General features: G+C 67.3%; 1 protein-coding gene across 2 annotated transcripts; it reads left to right on the top strand.

The window, feature by feature from the left end:
• The first annotated feature begins 215 nt into the window (after positions 1–215).
• Positions 216–11,222, top strand: RASGRP2 (RAS guanyl releasing protein 2). Of its 2 annotated transcripts, none has more exons than XM_090050878.1 (17): positions 216–418; positions 2,372–2,514; positions 3,352–3,454; positions 3,581–3,643; positions 4,141–4,272; positions 5,617–5,764; positions 6,070–6,243; positions 6,469–6,585; positions 6,829–7,110; positions 7,198–7,275; positions 8,428–8,541; positions 9,089–9,204; positions 9,343–9,484; positions 9,642–9,678; positions 9,855–10,004; positions 10,709–10,785; positions 10,923–11,222. In XM_090050878.1, the coding sequence occupies exons 2-16, from the start codon at positions 2,442–2,444 to the stop codon at positions 10,771–10,773; spliced, it is 1,794 nt and encodes a 597-aa protein (XP_089907004.1). In that variant the 5' UTR covers positions 216–418; positions 2,372–2,441; the 3' UTR covers positions 10,774–10,785; positions 10,923–11,222. The 2 variants fall into 2 exon arrangements, with proteins under 2 accessions (XP_089907004.1, XP_089907003.1); XM_090050877.1 differs by having other exon boundaries at positions 217–408.
• The last annotated feature ends 2,033 nt before the right edge of the window (positions 11,223–13,255 follow it).

Genomic DNA, 13,255 nt, shown 5'->3' with positions numbered 1-13,255 from the left:
CAAGGTCCCCCTGGGCCCCGGCGGGGGAGGGGTGCTGTCTCTGCCCGGCTGGGGGGGCTGCAGGCCGCCTGGGCGCGCTCGGGGGGGCGGGGGCTCGGTGACAGCTCGGCCCATAATTGGCTCCCAGGCCGGCGGGTGAGTCACGGCGGGGGGGGGGCCGGGCGCCTCCGTGCGTGCGTGTGAGCGGGTCCTGGACGCCTGGTCACACACGCACGCGCACCCCTGCAGCAGCCAGCCGGCGCCGGGGGGGGAAACTGAGGCAGGCGGGTCCCGGCGGGGGGGGCCGCGTGTCCCGTGGGCCTGGGCTGTGCGCGCGGGGGTGGATGCCCCCGGCGGGGGCGGGGGCGGGGGCGGGGCCGGGGCCGGGCTGGCCCCTCCCCCGCGGCAGCGGCAGCGGCAGCGGCGGCCGTGAGTGCGGGTGCGGGTGCGGGTGCGGGCGCGGGCTGCGGCAGGGTCTGGGGCCCCCACGGCCGGGGGTCGTCTCCGAGCGGCGCGGGGGCGGGGGCGGGGCTGGCCGGCGCCCCCTCCCCCCGCCGGCTCCGCGGGGGGCCGGAGGCGCCTCACCGGCCGGGCGGGGGGGCGCCGCTGTGACACCGGTGTGTGTGACACGAGTGTGCCCCGCGCCCGGCGTGTGTGTCCTGCACTCCTGCGTGCCGCGTGTGTGCGCGCGTGTCCCGGACACTTGGGTTGTGTGCGCGCGCGCGCGTGTCTTGGGCGCCTGGGTTGTGTGTGTGAGCCCGTTCACATGCGTGCCGCGCACACCTGGGCGTGCCCTGGCCGCCGGGGGGGCTCGCGCGTGTCTTGGGCGCCTGGGTTGTGTGTGTGAGCCCGTTCACATGCGTGCCCCGCACACCTGGGCGTGCCCTGGCCGCCGGGGGGGCTCGCGCGTGTCTTGGGCGCCTGGGTTTTGTGCGTGTATACAGGAGCGTCGCGCGCGTGGGCGTGGGCGTGGGTGCGGCGGGCTCCGTGTGCCCCCCCGGCCCGCGCGCCCGGGGCTCTGCCCTTCCGCAGCCCGCCGCAGCGCCGGGGGGGCTAAAAATACTGCCGGGCCGCAACGAGCCCACGGCACAGCACGCGGGGGCGGCCCCGCCGGGGGCAGGGCCGGGGGCCGGGGGCTGGGGGCTGGGGGCTGGGGGGCCGGGGCCGGGGCCGGGGCCGGGGGGGGGCAGGCCCCCGCGGGCCGTGCGGATTCCTCGCGCGCCGGCATCCCGCTGGCCCAGCTCCCGGGAAATTCCTCCGCGCTCGTCCCTCTGGGCCGCGCGCCGGCCCCCCCCCCCCCCCCGCCCCCCCTGCCCCGGCCCCGACCCCGACCCCCCCCGACCCCCCCTGCCCCGGCCCCCCCCCCGACCCCTCCTGCCCCCCCGGCCCCGCCCCGACCCCCCACCCCGACCCCTCCTGCCCCCCCGGCCCCGCCCCGACCCCCCACACCCGACCCCCTCCTGCCCCCCCACCCCGCCTCCCGCAGGAGCCGCCAGGCCCCTCCGAGCTCGGGCCGGGCCTGGGTCGGCTCCTGCTGCAGGGGGCTGGGGCACACGCGGCTTCTCCCCGGGCTCCGGCCCCGCCGTGGCGCCTGCCCCGGGGGTCGCCCTCGGGCCGCCCTGGGCCCCGCGCCCGCCGGCCGGCCGCGCACGGGGCAGGAAGCCGGGAGCCTGTAAACATTTTGCAAGTTTACCCGAAAAAACTCTGTTTTGCAAGAGACGAAACTTCCGCTTTCCCACCCGAGCCCCAGCCACAGCCACAGCCACCGCACCCAAAGGAAACGGCACCTACTGTGCCTCACCCCAGAGCCAGCTGCATCCCAGGAAGGGACCCCACCCCACCCCACCCCGGAGTCAGTGCCTCTGTTTGTCTCAGGTGCTGCCAGGCCCCACCCCAGAGCCAGCTGCATTTCAGCCCCACGTCCCCAGGGTCCCAGGCCCCACCCCAGAGGCAGCCATGTCTCTGTTATGCTCAGCCACCAACACCCATCACCCCAGAGCCAGCCGCATCCCGGTGCCCGGCTGTGCGTCCCCAGCCCCTGCCCCCCCCAGAGCCAGCTGCACCTGTCCTACTCGGCCGCTGGCACCGCCCCCCCGAGCCGGCCACAGCACAGACCTGCGTCCCCGGCCCCGACCCCCGCTACAGCTGGTGGCCTCTGTTCTACTTGGCTGCCAACACATCCCACCCCAGAGCCATTCGCACTTCAGACCTGTGTTCCCGGTGCCCGAGGCCCCACCCCAGAGGCAGCCACATCTGTTACACTCAGCTGCCAATCCCCCACCCCCACCCCAGAGCTGGCCGCACCCCGGCGCAGGACCCTGTATCCCCTGCCCCAGTGCCCCCCCAGTCAGCCACCCCCGGCCCTGCAGTGATGCCTCTGCTGTTCCCGCAGCCCCCCTGACAACCCCAGGCAGCAGCGGTGACCCCTGCCCTGACCCAGGCAGCACCGGGGACGCGCGGAGATGAGCCAAACGCAGGAGAAGGAGGAAGACCCCACCCTGGACCAGCTCATCCATGGCTGCATCCAGGCGTTCGGTACTGGGCACGAGGGGGCCCGGGGGGGCACCCTGCCCTGCCCTGCCCAGGCAGCCCCTGTGGAAACTAAGTGGGGGGGGGGTTGGAGTGCACCTGAGAGACCCTGCACAGGAGTGCCACAGCGCTGGGTGGGTTTGGAGGGGCTACGGGGGGGGGCCATGCCAGCCTACAGGCCATGGGGGGTCACATTTAGGCTTGGGGTGGTATTAGATGGGGGTCCCCAAGGAGGTCTCGAGGGTGGCAGGTTTGGGGGGGCCACAGTTCCAAAGGGGTGGGTTGGGGGGCCCAGTTAGGAGTGCCAGATGTCCCTGGAGGTCCTAGTGGGGTCTGTGGGGGGTCTGGGGCTCCCAGGCTGGGAATGATAGGGCTGTATAGAGGGCCCCTGGGGGGGTCCCTTGGGGGTCCAGGATGGGGGTGAGGGGGATCTATGGAAGGCTCTGTGGGGGGTCTTTCGGGGGGGTCTAAACTGGGGGGCCATGGGAGGGTCCCTGGGGTGGGAGTGATGGAGTCTGGGGGGTGTTTTGGGGAGACCCAGGCTGAGGGTGATGGGTCTGGGGGGGCTCCTAGAGTAGGGGTCCGTGGGATGGAGTGGTCTGGGTCTATGGGGGGGTATCTGGGGGGTACAGGGGGCTCTTAGGGTAGGGGTGATGGGATCTATGGGGGAAGTCCCAGGGGTGAGGGTGATGGGGGTCTATGGGGGAGGTTTGTGGGGGTCTATTGTGGTGGCCTGGGGGGTAGGGAGGCTGCTAGGCTGAGGGTCTACGGGGGTCCCTGGGGGGAATATGGGGGTGCCTCGGGGGCCTTCCTGGGGGTCCCTGATGCCCCTTCCTCCCATAGACGATGAGGGGCAGGTGCGGGACCCCGAGCTGGTTCGCATGTTCCTGATGATGCACCCCTGGTACCTGCCCTCGGCCCAGCTGGCTGCCTGCCTGCTCCGCATATATCCTTCCTCCGGCACCCCCCACTCGGCCCCGGCTGGCTGAGCCCCTGGGGACCCCCTCCCCCAGGGCTCCTGGGTTCCCCCCCACCCCACCCCACGCGGGGTTGGACCCTTAACGGCCCCCACCTACCAGCAGTCCAGCGGCGATGAGAGCAGGTCCCTGCGGGTGAAAACCTGCCACCTGGTCAGGTGAGTGCGTCGGCCCGGGCCCCCCCTACCAAGCGGGCCGCAGCCCCCCGGGCCTGTTCCTAGCCCCCCCCACTGAGCCAGTGCCTCTGTTACACTCGGCCACTGGCATGTCCCACCCCAGAGCCGGCCCCATTTCAGTCCTGTGTCCCCAGGGCCAAGGCCCCACCCCAGAGGCAGCCGCATCTCTGTTCTACTCCGGCACCGACAGCCCCCGCCCCAGAGTGGGCTGCGCTCCCGTGCCCAGCTTTGTACCCCTAGCCCCTGCCCCACCCCAGAGCTGGCTGCATCTGTTCTACTTGGCTGCCAGCACAACACCCCCTGACCCCAGAGCCAGCTGCAGCAGACCTGGATCCTCAGCCCCGACGCCCCCAGAGCCAGTGGTCTCTGTTCTACTGAGCCGCTGACACATCCTACCCCAGAGCCAGCTGCATTGCAGCCCTGCGTCCCCATGGACCGCGTCCTCCCCAGAGGCAGCTGCAACCCCCTCCCGCCCCCAGGTACTGGATTTCCGCCTTCCCGGCCGAGTTCGACCTGAACCAGGACCTGGCCCAGCAGATCAAGGAGCTGAAGGCGGCCCTGGCCCAGGATGGCAACCGTTGCCATAGCAACCTGATTGACATCGAGAACGTGTGAGGAGGCGGGGCCTTCATGGGGGCGGGGCTTGGGCCATGGGTGGGTCTCCGCCCAGGTGCCCTGGAGGGGGAGGGTTGGGGGGCACCTGGTGTGTGCACACATTTATGAGTGTGCATGGGCATTAGTGCATATGTGTGTAAGGGCACACACACGTGAGTGCATGTTGGTGTGAGTACACGTGTGTGAGTGCATATATGTTCGAGTGCACATGTAGGTGAGCATGCAGGTGTGAGTGCATACAGGTGTGTGCACATGAGTGAACATGTAGGTGTGAATGCACGCACATGTGGGTGCACAGGCATGTGAGTGTATGCTGGTTAGCACACATATGGGTGTGAGTTCATGCTTCTGAGTGTGCATGGGTGTGAGTACATACACTTGTGACTGTACAGGCTTGTGATTGCACACATCTGTGAGCTGAAATGTGGGCCCAGATGGGTGCACAAGTGGGCCCAGGCTAGGCCTGGCCCGTGGGTTTGGGTGTGTATGCATGCAAGTGCTGCATGTGCACAAGCTGGAGTGTGCACAAGGGCCCCTGCAGGGTTTACTAGCTCTGGCCCACATGAGCATATGACAGCTCACCCTCACGTCTGCACGTCCGTGTGTGCACTGGGTGGAGATGAGTGATGATCAGTGTGTGCACTGTTGATGCGTCCTTGTACACACCACCTGTGCACAGCTTGCCTGCCCTTGTACAAACACATGTGCTGTTGTAGGGGTTTCCTCATGTACATGCACAAGCGTGTGCTCTTGTACATCTGTGTACCTGTGCATGCACATACACAGCTGCAGGCACTTGTGTGTGCTTAGGCTTGCATGCACTTGCACACACGTGTGCCTATGCAAGAATAAGTGCCTGCACAATTGTGAGTCCCATTGGCACACATTTGCACACATGTAGGCTTGCAGACATATGCATGCCACCATGTTGGCTTGCACAGGTGTGTGCAAAGCCACATGTACACGTACAAGCTTGTGCTCAAGTTATGTGTACTTGCACACACGTATGCTTGCATGCACATGCCTTTGCTGCAGATCCTTGCCCAGGCCTCTTCCACTTGCATGCACTTGCACACGCGTGGGCTGGCACAAGCCTGTGTACTTGCAGGAGTGTGTGTGCAGCTGCATGTGCTTGCATGGGCATGTGTGCATGCACAAGCACCTGCTCTGTCCGTGTGTGCAGTTGTACACAAATGCACATTCGAGAGCACAGGTGTGTGCTTACACAAGCGAGGGGGACCCCAGGGAAAGGGAAAGCAGGTGCCTGGGACACAAGCGCACACTGGTGCCATGTGCTCGCCCCATGCACGACCACCCTTCCCCTCCCGTCCTGGGGCCAGGCCGCGGCAGCAGTGGCGCCGGCAGCTGACCCAGCGTAACCCTGCGGCCCCCAAGCGCAAGACCTCGCTGCTGCTGGACCACCTGGAGCCGCCTGAGCTGGCCGCACACCTCACCCTGCTGGAGCACCGCGCCTTCGGTCGCATCCTGGTGCGAGGGCTGGGGGGCCTGGGACCATCCTGGGGACTGGGGGACCCTTGGCAGGGGGTGGGGGGGCCTCTGGGAGGAGGGAGGGGAGCTGGGGGATAGGGGAACCCCTGGCAGGGGCCATGGTGGGTTCGGGGATCCCTGGGAGGAGCTGGCGGGTCTGGGGAGACCCCTGGGGGGATAGGGGGTTTGGGGGACCCCAAGGAAGGGGAAGGGGGCCCTGAGACCGGTCTGGTACTGGGGGGTGGGGGGACCCCGGGGAGGCAGAAGGGGGCCCTAGGGGGTCCTGACCCCCCGGGCGGTGGCAGTTCCAGGACTACCACAGTTTCGTGACGCACGGGGCCACGGTGGACAACCCGGTGCTGGAGCGCTTCATCGCCCTCTTCAATGGCGTCTCGCGCTGGGTCCAGCTGCTGGTGCTGAGCCAGCCCAGCGCCCCCCAGCGTGCCCGCGTGCTCGCCCGCTTCGTGTGCGTCGCCCAGGTACTGCGCCCCTCCTCGGGGGCCCCTCACTTCCACCCCGCAGCCCCCTGCCCCCCAGCCCTGCCAGTGCCCCTCACTCCCGACTTGCAGTCCCCGGCTGCCCCCAGCCCTGTGCCCCCTGCCCCGGCTCCTGGCTGCATTGTGAAGCCAGCCGGTCTTCCCCCCCGCCTCGGTCTCTCCCCGTGCGTCCGTCTGTGCCCGCGCCGGCGCCGTCTGTCCGCGCAGCACCTGCTGGAGCTGCAGAACTTCAACACGCTGATGGCCATGGTCGGGGGCCTGAGCCACAGCTCCATCTCCCGCCTCAAGGAGACGCACGCCCACGTCGGCTCTGAGACCACCAAGGTGCCCAGGAGAGGGGCTGGGGGGGCTGGGAGCTGAGCGCTCTGGGCACAGGGGGCGCAGGGTATTGGATGGTGGGTGCTCTGGGCACTGGATGTGCTAGATTGGTGATGCACTGGGGTCTTGGGTGCACTGGCTATTGCTTGCACTGGGTGCTGGGTGCTCTACATACTGGTTGCACTGGGTGCTGGGTGCTTCAGGCACCGGGGGCATCATGCTGACCCCTGCCCCCTGCCCCGGGCCCAGCTGTGGGAGTCGCTGACAGCGTTGGTGAGCTCAGAGGGCAACTATGGGCAGTACCGGCGGCACCTGAGCCGCAGCGTGGGCTTCCGGCTGCCGGCACTGGGCGTGCACCTCAAGGACCTGGTGGCCGTGCACCTGGCACTGCCCGACTGGCGCGATGCCGCCCACACCCGCCCCCACGCGCCCAAGATGCGCCAGCTCTTCGCCATCCTCGACCAGCTGGCACTGGTGCCTGGGCTGCAGCCGCCCTGCACCGCTGACCCCGACCTGCTCAACCTGCTTGCGGTGAGGCCCCCAGACCCCCCCCCGAACCCCCTGACCCACTCAGACTGCTGGCAGTGAGACCCCCCTGACGTGCCCCCTGCCCTGCAGGTGTCACTGGACCAGTATCAGACCGATGATGAGATCTACCAGCTCTCGCTGCAGAGGGAGCCCCGCAGCAAGTCGGCTGTGAGTGTGCAATGCACAGGGGCATGTGTGAGGCAGCTGGGAGTCTGCATGGGTGTGCAATTCATGGGGTGTGCAAGATGGCAGGAAGTGTGCACAGGTGTGCAATGCACAGGGGCATGTCCAAAGTGGCTGTGAGTGTGTGGGCGCATATACAAGGAATCTGGGAGTATGCATGGGTGTGCAACACACAGGGGCATGTGCAATGCCTGGGGACATGTGTAATTCATGGGGTGTGCAAGATGGCAGGAAATGTGCACAGGTGTGCAATGCACAGGGGCATGTGTAAAGGGGCCGGGAATGTGTGGGGGTATGTACAAGGAAGCTGGAAGTGTTTATGGGTGTGCAACACACAGGGGGATATGTAAGGTGGCTGTGAGTGTGAACTAGTGTGCGATGCACAGGTACACATGTGAGGTGGCCGGCAGTGTGTGGGAGCACTTGCAAGGCAGCTGGCAGTATGTGTGGGTGTGTGATGCATGGGGGGTGTGCAAGATAGGTGGGAGTGTGCACAGACATGCAATGCATGGGGGCACATGCAAGGTGGCCAGGAGTGTGTGGGGGCACATGTGAGGCAGCTGGAAGTGTGCATGTGTGTGCAACACATGGGGGGTGTGCAAGGTGGCTGTGAGTGTGCGCTGGTGTGTGAAGCATGGGGCACATGTGAGGCAGCTGGGAGTGTGCATGGGCATGTGACACATGGGGAAGTGTGTAAGGCAACTGTGTATGTGTAGCTGTGTGATGCATGAGGCACGTGCAACGTGGATGTGAGTGTGGGGGGTGTCACACAGGGGACTGTGTGCAAAGCAACCCTGAGTGTGCATGGGTGTGCAATGCACAGGGACATGTGCAAGGCAGCCATGCATGTGCAGGGGTGTGTGCTGCCTGGGGGCACATTCAAGGTGGCTGAGTGTGCATGTGGGTGTGCAATGCACAGGGACGTGTGGAAGGGCAGCTGGGAGTGTGTGCAAAGGCATGATATATGGGGGCACGGATGAGGTTGCTGTGAGCGTGCATGGGAGTGTGACATACGTGCCAGATGGCTGGTAGTGTGCGCAGGCATGTGGTGCATGGGGACGCATGCGAGGCAGACATGAGCGTGTGCAGGCGTGGGATGCACAAGGACTGGTGTGCAAACCCCATGCGACTGTGCAGCCGTCCAGCCCCACGTGCACCGCCCACCCTGCCGAGCTGGACGAGTGGACGCTGGCCGCCAAGCCCAAGCCTGACCCGGCGCTCGTGCGAGAGCACATTGAGAAGATGGTGGAGGTGAGCTGGGGCTGGGGCTGGGCTGGGCTGGGCTGGGCTCAGGCTGGGGGCGGTCCCGGGCCCAGTTCGGGGGTCTAGGGCTGGAGGAAGGGTGCTGGGCTCAGGCTGGGGGCGGTCCCGGGCCCAGTTCGGGGGTCTAGGGCTGGAGGAAGGGTGCTGGGCTCAGGCTGGGGGCGGTCCCGGGCCCAGTTCGGGGGTCTAGGGCTGGAGGAAGGGTGCTGGGCTCAGGCTGGGGGCGGTCCCGGGCCCAGTTCGGGGGTCTAGGGCTGGAGGAAGGGTGCTGGGCTCAGGCTGGGGGCGGTCCCGGGCCCAGTTCGGGGGTCTAGGGCTGGAGGAAGGGTGCTGGGCTCAGGCTGGGGGCGGTCCCGGGCCCAGTTCGGGGGTCTAGGGCTGGAGGAAGGGTGCTGGGCTCAGGCTGGGGGCACAGGGGGTTGAAGGGAGCTGGCATCCAGGCTGGGGGGCCACAGGGCTGAGCCCGTGTGCCAGGAAGGGGTGCTGGTGCTGGGGGGCTCTGGGGGTCCCCAGGCTCATCCCCCCGCCCCCGCAGTCGGTGTTCAGGAACTTCGACGTGGACGGCGATGGGCGCATCTCGCAGGCCGAATTCAGCATCATCCGCAGCAATTTCCCACATCTCTGCCAGTTCGGGGACGTGGATGAGAACCAGTGAGTGCCCGCGGGACCCAGGCCTCCACCCCCGGCTCCCGCTCCTCTCGCAGCGCTGCAGAGACCCCAGGCGTCTGGGCTCTCTGCACCCCGCGCGCCCGGTGCTGGAGGGGACCCAGGTGCCGGCTCTGCCCGCAGGGACGGCTGGATCACCCGGGACGAGATGGTCTCCTACTTCCTCAAGTTCAGCGCGGACGTGGACGGCAGGATGGGCTTCGTGCACACCTTCGCCGAGAGCAGCTTCCTGCGGCCCATCGCCTGCCGCCACTGCAAGAGCCTGGTGCGGCGCCGGCCCCCCGGAGCTGGGGGGAGCCGGGCCTCGGGGGCCCTTAGGAGGCAGACAGGGCGGGGGGGCATTATGAGGGCCCTGGGGGCTGGCAGGGAAGGGGTTAAGGCAGCCCTCCTGCCCCCACTCACCCCCTTCTCTCTCCCCCCAGATTCTGGGCATCTACAAGCAGGGGCTGAAGTGCCGGGGTAAGTGCGGGGCCGGGGGCACCCCCGGAGCCCCCCGGGTAGCTGCCTGTTCCCCTCAGCTCTCCCACCCCAGAGCCAGCTGCAGCCCAGTGCCCAGGGCTCTTTGCGGGGAGCTGGCGGCTGGGGGGATTGGGGTCCCCCCAGCTCTTCTGACCCCCGCCCTCTGGTCACCCCAGCCTGCGGCGTGAGCTGCCACCGGCAGTGCCGGGACCGGCTGCAAGTCGAGTGCCGCAAACGGGCCAAGAGCTTCAGCCTCGACGGGCCGAGCCCCCCGCCCCTGCGCTCCTTCAGCTTCTCCCTGCCCCGGCCTAGCCGGCACCCCCCAGGTACGGCCCCCAGCCCCCGCCCCTCCCAGAGCGGGAGAGAACCCGGCCCCGGTACCGGAAGCCAGTTGCAAGCCCCAGATAAGCTCCCAGCTCCGAGCACTTTCCTGTTTTGCTGCTTCCAGCAGCCGGGGGGGGTGGGCGGTGCCCCCCCCCCCGGTCCTTGTTCCCCCCGGGCATGCTTCCTGCAGGCACCCCCTCCCCCAGAGCCAGCTGCCCTGTTCTACTCTGCTGGTGCTGACATGCCCCACCCCAGAGCCAGCCGCATCTCTGTTCTACTCAGCCACCAACATCCCCCTCCCCAGAGCCAGCCATGCATGCCTCAGTGCTCGGCTTTGTACCCCCAGTCCCTGCCCCACCCCAGAGCTGGCTGCATCTGTCCTACTCAGCTGCTGGCACAGCCCGCCCCAGCCCCAGCTGCAGCACAGACCTGCATCCCCAGCGCCAATGCCCCCAGAGCTGACGGCCTCTGTTCTGCTTGGCTGATGACACATCCCACCCCAGAGCCAGCCACATTTCAGCACCAGGGCCCAAGCTCCCCATCCAGCGGCAAGCCATATCTCTGTTATACTCAGACACCAACAACCCCCACCCCAGAGCTGGCCGCACCCCAGTGCACAGCTTCCTACCAGCAGCCCCTGCCCCACCCCAGAGGTGGCTGCATCGCAGCAGGGGGCAGGTGCCAGTGCTGGGCCGTGTCTCCACAGAGATCCCGGAGGTGGAGGTCGAGGTCCAGGCTTTGGAGGACGGCGTCTTCGATGTGCACCTCTGACCGGGGACACAGGTCTGGGGGCCCCGACACCTGCGTCCTCCGGGAGGGGAGCGGGGGCTGGGGGTGAGAGCAGGCCAGGAGCCGGGACGCCTGCGTTCTCCCCAGCGCCGGGTGGGGGGTGCCCTGACCCTGTTCTCTCTCCCGTCTAGGTCGTTTTCACCCCCAGCGCGGACCCTCGTCTTCCTCCTCCTCCCCCCACACTGGAGACCCCCCCACCGAAGCCCTGGTGACAACAGAGACCCCCTGGGAGGCACCCGCTCGGAGGAGCAGCCCCGATCCCGGGTGGGCAAGGGCTGGGAGCAAGGACTCCTGGGTTCCTTCAGGGGACGGGGGAGTCTGACGTGACCTCCCCCCACGGCCTCTGGGGGCCGGGGGGCCGCCTGCCACTGTACAGGTCCTGCTGTGAATAGTCTCAGTAAAGTGCCCACGGGCTCCGGTGTTCGGCTGTCCTTGTGCGTCCGTCTGTCCGAGCAAGCACCGAGCCCCCCGCCACGGGGGCTGGGGGTGGCAGCCCGGACGCCTGGCTTCTCGCTGGTGCGCGAGTGAAATAGCCCCGTGGGGCCGGGCTGGGACATGAGGAATCTTGCTGGGATGCAGCCAGTTTGGGGGTGGGGGGTTTCGGCAGATAAGTGGAACAGAGGTGTGGCTGCCTCTGGGGTGGGGCCTTGGGCCCTGGGGCTGAAATGCGGCTGGCTCTAGGGTGGGACATGTCAGCAGCTGAGTAGAACAGAGGCAGCCAGTTCAGGGGGCATTGGGGCCGGGGATCCAGGTCTGTGCTGGGGCTGTGGTGCGCTGTGGTGGTAGCCAAGTAGAACAGGTGCAGCTGGCTCTGGGGTGGGGCAGGGGCTGGGGTACACAGCTGGGTGCTGGGGTGCGGCTGGCTCTGGGGTGGGGGGTGTTGGCAGCTGAGTGTAACAGAGGTGTGGCTGCCTCTGGGGTGGGCAGGGGAGACACGGGGCTGCAATGCAGCTGGCTCTGGGGCCAAGTGGAACAGATGCAGCCAACTCTGGGGCTGGGATATGGGGCCCCTCAGTGGGATGTGCCCAGCTCTGGGGTGGACCACGGGATGGACCCATCCCCCTCGGCCTTGCCCCTGGCCTCCCATCCCAGCCCCCAGGCATTGTCCTCAGAGCCCCAGCAGGGGAAACTGGGGGCCGGGGCAGGATCTGGGTGGCTGTTCCACTTGGCTGCTGCCCGCAGAGCCAGTCGCAACCTCTGACTGGTGGCTCGGCCGGGGCAGATGGGGTCGGGCGCGGCGCAGGACCTGGCTACACCAGGGCTCGGGGCTGGAGCAGAGCCGGCTTGGGGGGCTCCACCTGGGACCCTCGACAGGGCCCCGGAGGGCGGGTGTGGGGGTGGCCTGGGCCCAGGCCCAGCACTCCAGGGAAACTAGCAGCAGCGGTAACGAGCCCCCCCCCCAGGCCTGTCCCCCTCCGGGGGAGCGGGTGAGGATCAGGTGCTGCCACCCCAGGGTGTGCCCACGCAGGAAGGGCTGGGGCCCCCCACCTCCCACCCCAGAGCTGGCCACGGTCCAGGTGTGAACCGGCGTCTGGGCCCTGCTCCCGCCCCCTCGTCTCCCCCGCTCCAAGCAAGCCCCGGCGCCCGGCCCCTGCACGGCCTGCGGCTGGAGCCGGTTCCTCTTCCAAAGCTCCCCGGCGCCCGGGAAAGGCCGCGGCCGCGGCAGGGACTGGCTGGCGGGGAAGGGCTCGCCCCAGAGGATGGCCGACCCACTAAAAGGTCAAATAATCCCATGGCTCATATCCAGCACTTGAATCTGGCTGGGGTCATAGAGAGGGAGCCGGGATTAAAATGGGATTATGGGGTTGGAGGTGAGATCACACTGGGATTGTGAGGAAGAAACTGAGAGTAGGATGGGACTATAGAGATGCAGTTGGGATGAGGCTGGGATTATGGGGGAGGAGCTGGGATCCCACTGGGATTATGGAAGAAGAGATGGGGTCATGCTGGGGCTAGGAAGAAGGATCTAGCCAAGGCTGGGATTATAGGGAAGGGGCTGGGATCAAAATGGGATTATGGAGAAAGTTATGGGATGAGACCAGGATTATGGGGAAGGAGCTGGGGCAAGAACAGGATTATGGAGCAGAAGTTGCAAGAAGGTTGGGAATATACAGACAGACCTGGGATGAGGCTGGGAGTATGGGGCAGGAGCTGAGATGTTGGTGGGATAATAATAATCCCATCATAAACCCAGCTCCTTCTCCTAATCCCGGCATCTTTTCAACTCCTTTCTCATAATCCCAGTGTGCTCCCGGCTCTTTGTCCATAATCCCAGAGTGATTCCCAGATTCTTTTTAGTAGTCCCATCTTGATCCCAGCTCCTTCCCTGTAATCCCAGCCTCATCCCGGCTCCTTTTCCACCCCCAGAGGACCCAGGGATCTGGGACCGCAGCACCCAGGGGTCCGGGCCCCAGCCCCCCACAGGGAGCCCAGGTGGAGCCCAGGGGTCTGGGCCCCGGTCCCC

The sequence above is a fragment of the Crocodylus siamensis genome, chromosome 6 (genome assembly GCF_052110815.1).
Source record: "Crocodylus siamensis isolate JL-2025a chromosome 6, ASM5211081v1, whole genome shotgun sequence".
Classification (NCBI taxonomy): domain Eukaryota; kingdom Metazoa; phylum Chordata; order Crocodylia; family Crocodylidae; genus Crocodylus; species Crocodylus siamensis.
Note: the sequence above shows the minus strand (reverse complement) of the source record. Positions and strands in the feature narration are given on the sequence as shown.

What these genes read in the sequence shown, in the direction of transcription:
- RASGRP2 (XM_090050878.1), top strand. Translation starts at nt 2,442, where the DNA reads ATGAGCCAAACGCAGGAGAAGGAGGAAGACCCCACCCTGGACCAGCTC. An exon ending in ACATTGAGAAGATGGTGGAG is followed by an intron (nt 8,542 to 9,088) that starts GTGAGCTGGGGC and finishes CCGCCCCCGCAG; the next exon opens with TCGGTGTTCAGGAACTTCGA. An exon ending in GCAGGGGCTGAAGTGCCGGG is followed by an intron (nt 9,679 to 9,854) that starts GTAAGTGCGGGG and finishes TGGTCACCCCAG; the next exon opens with CCTGCGGCGTGAGCTGCCAC.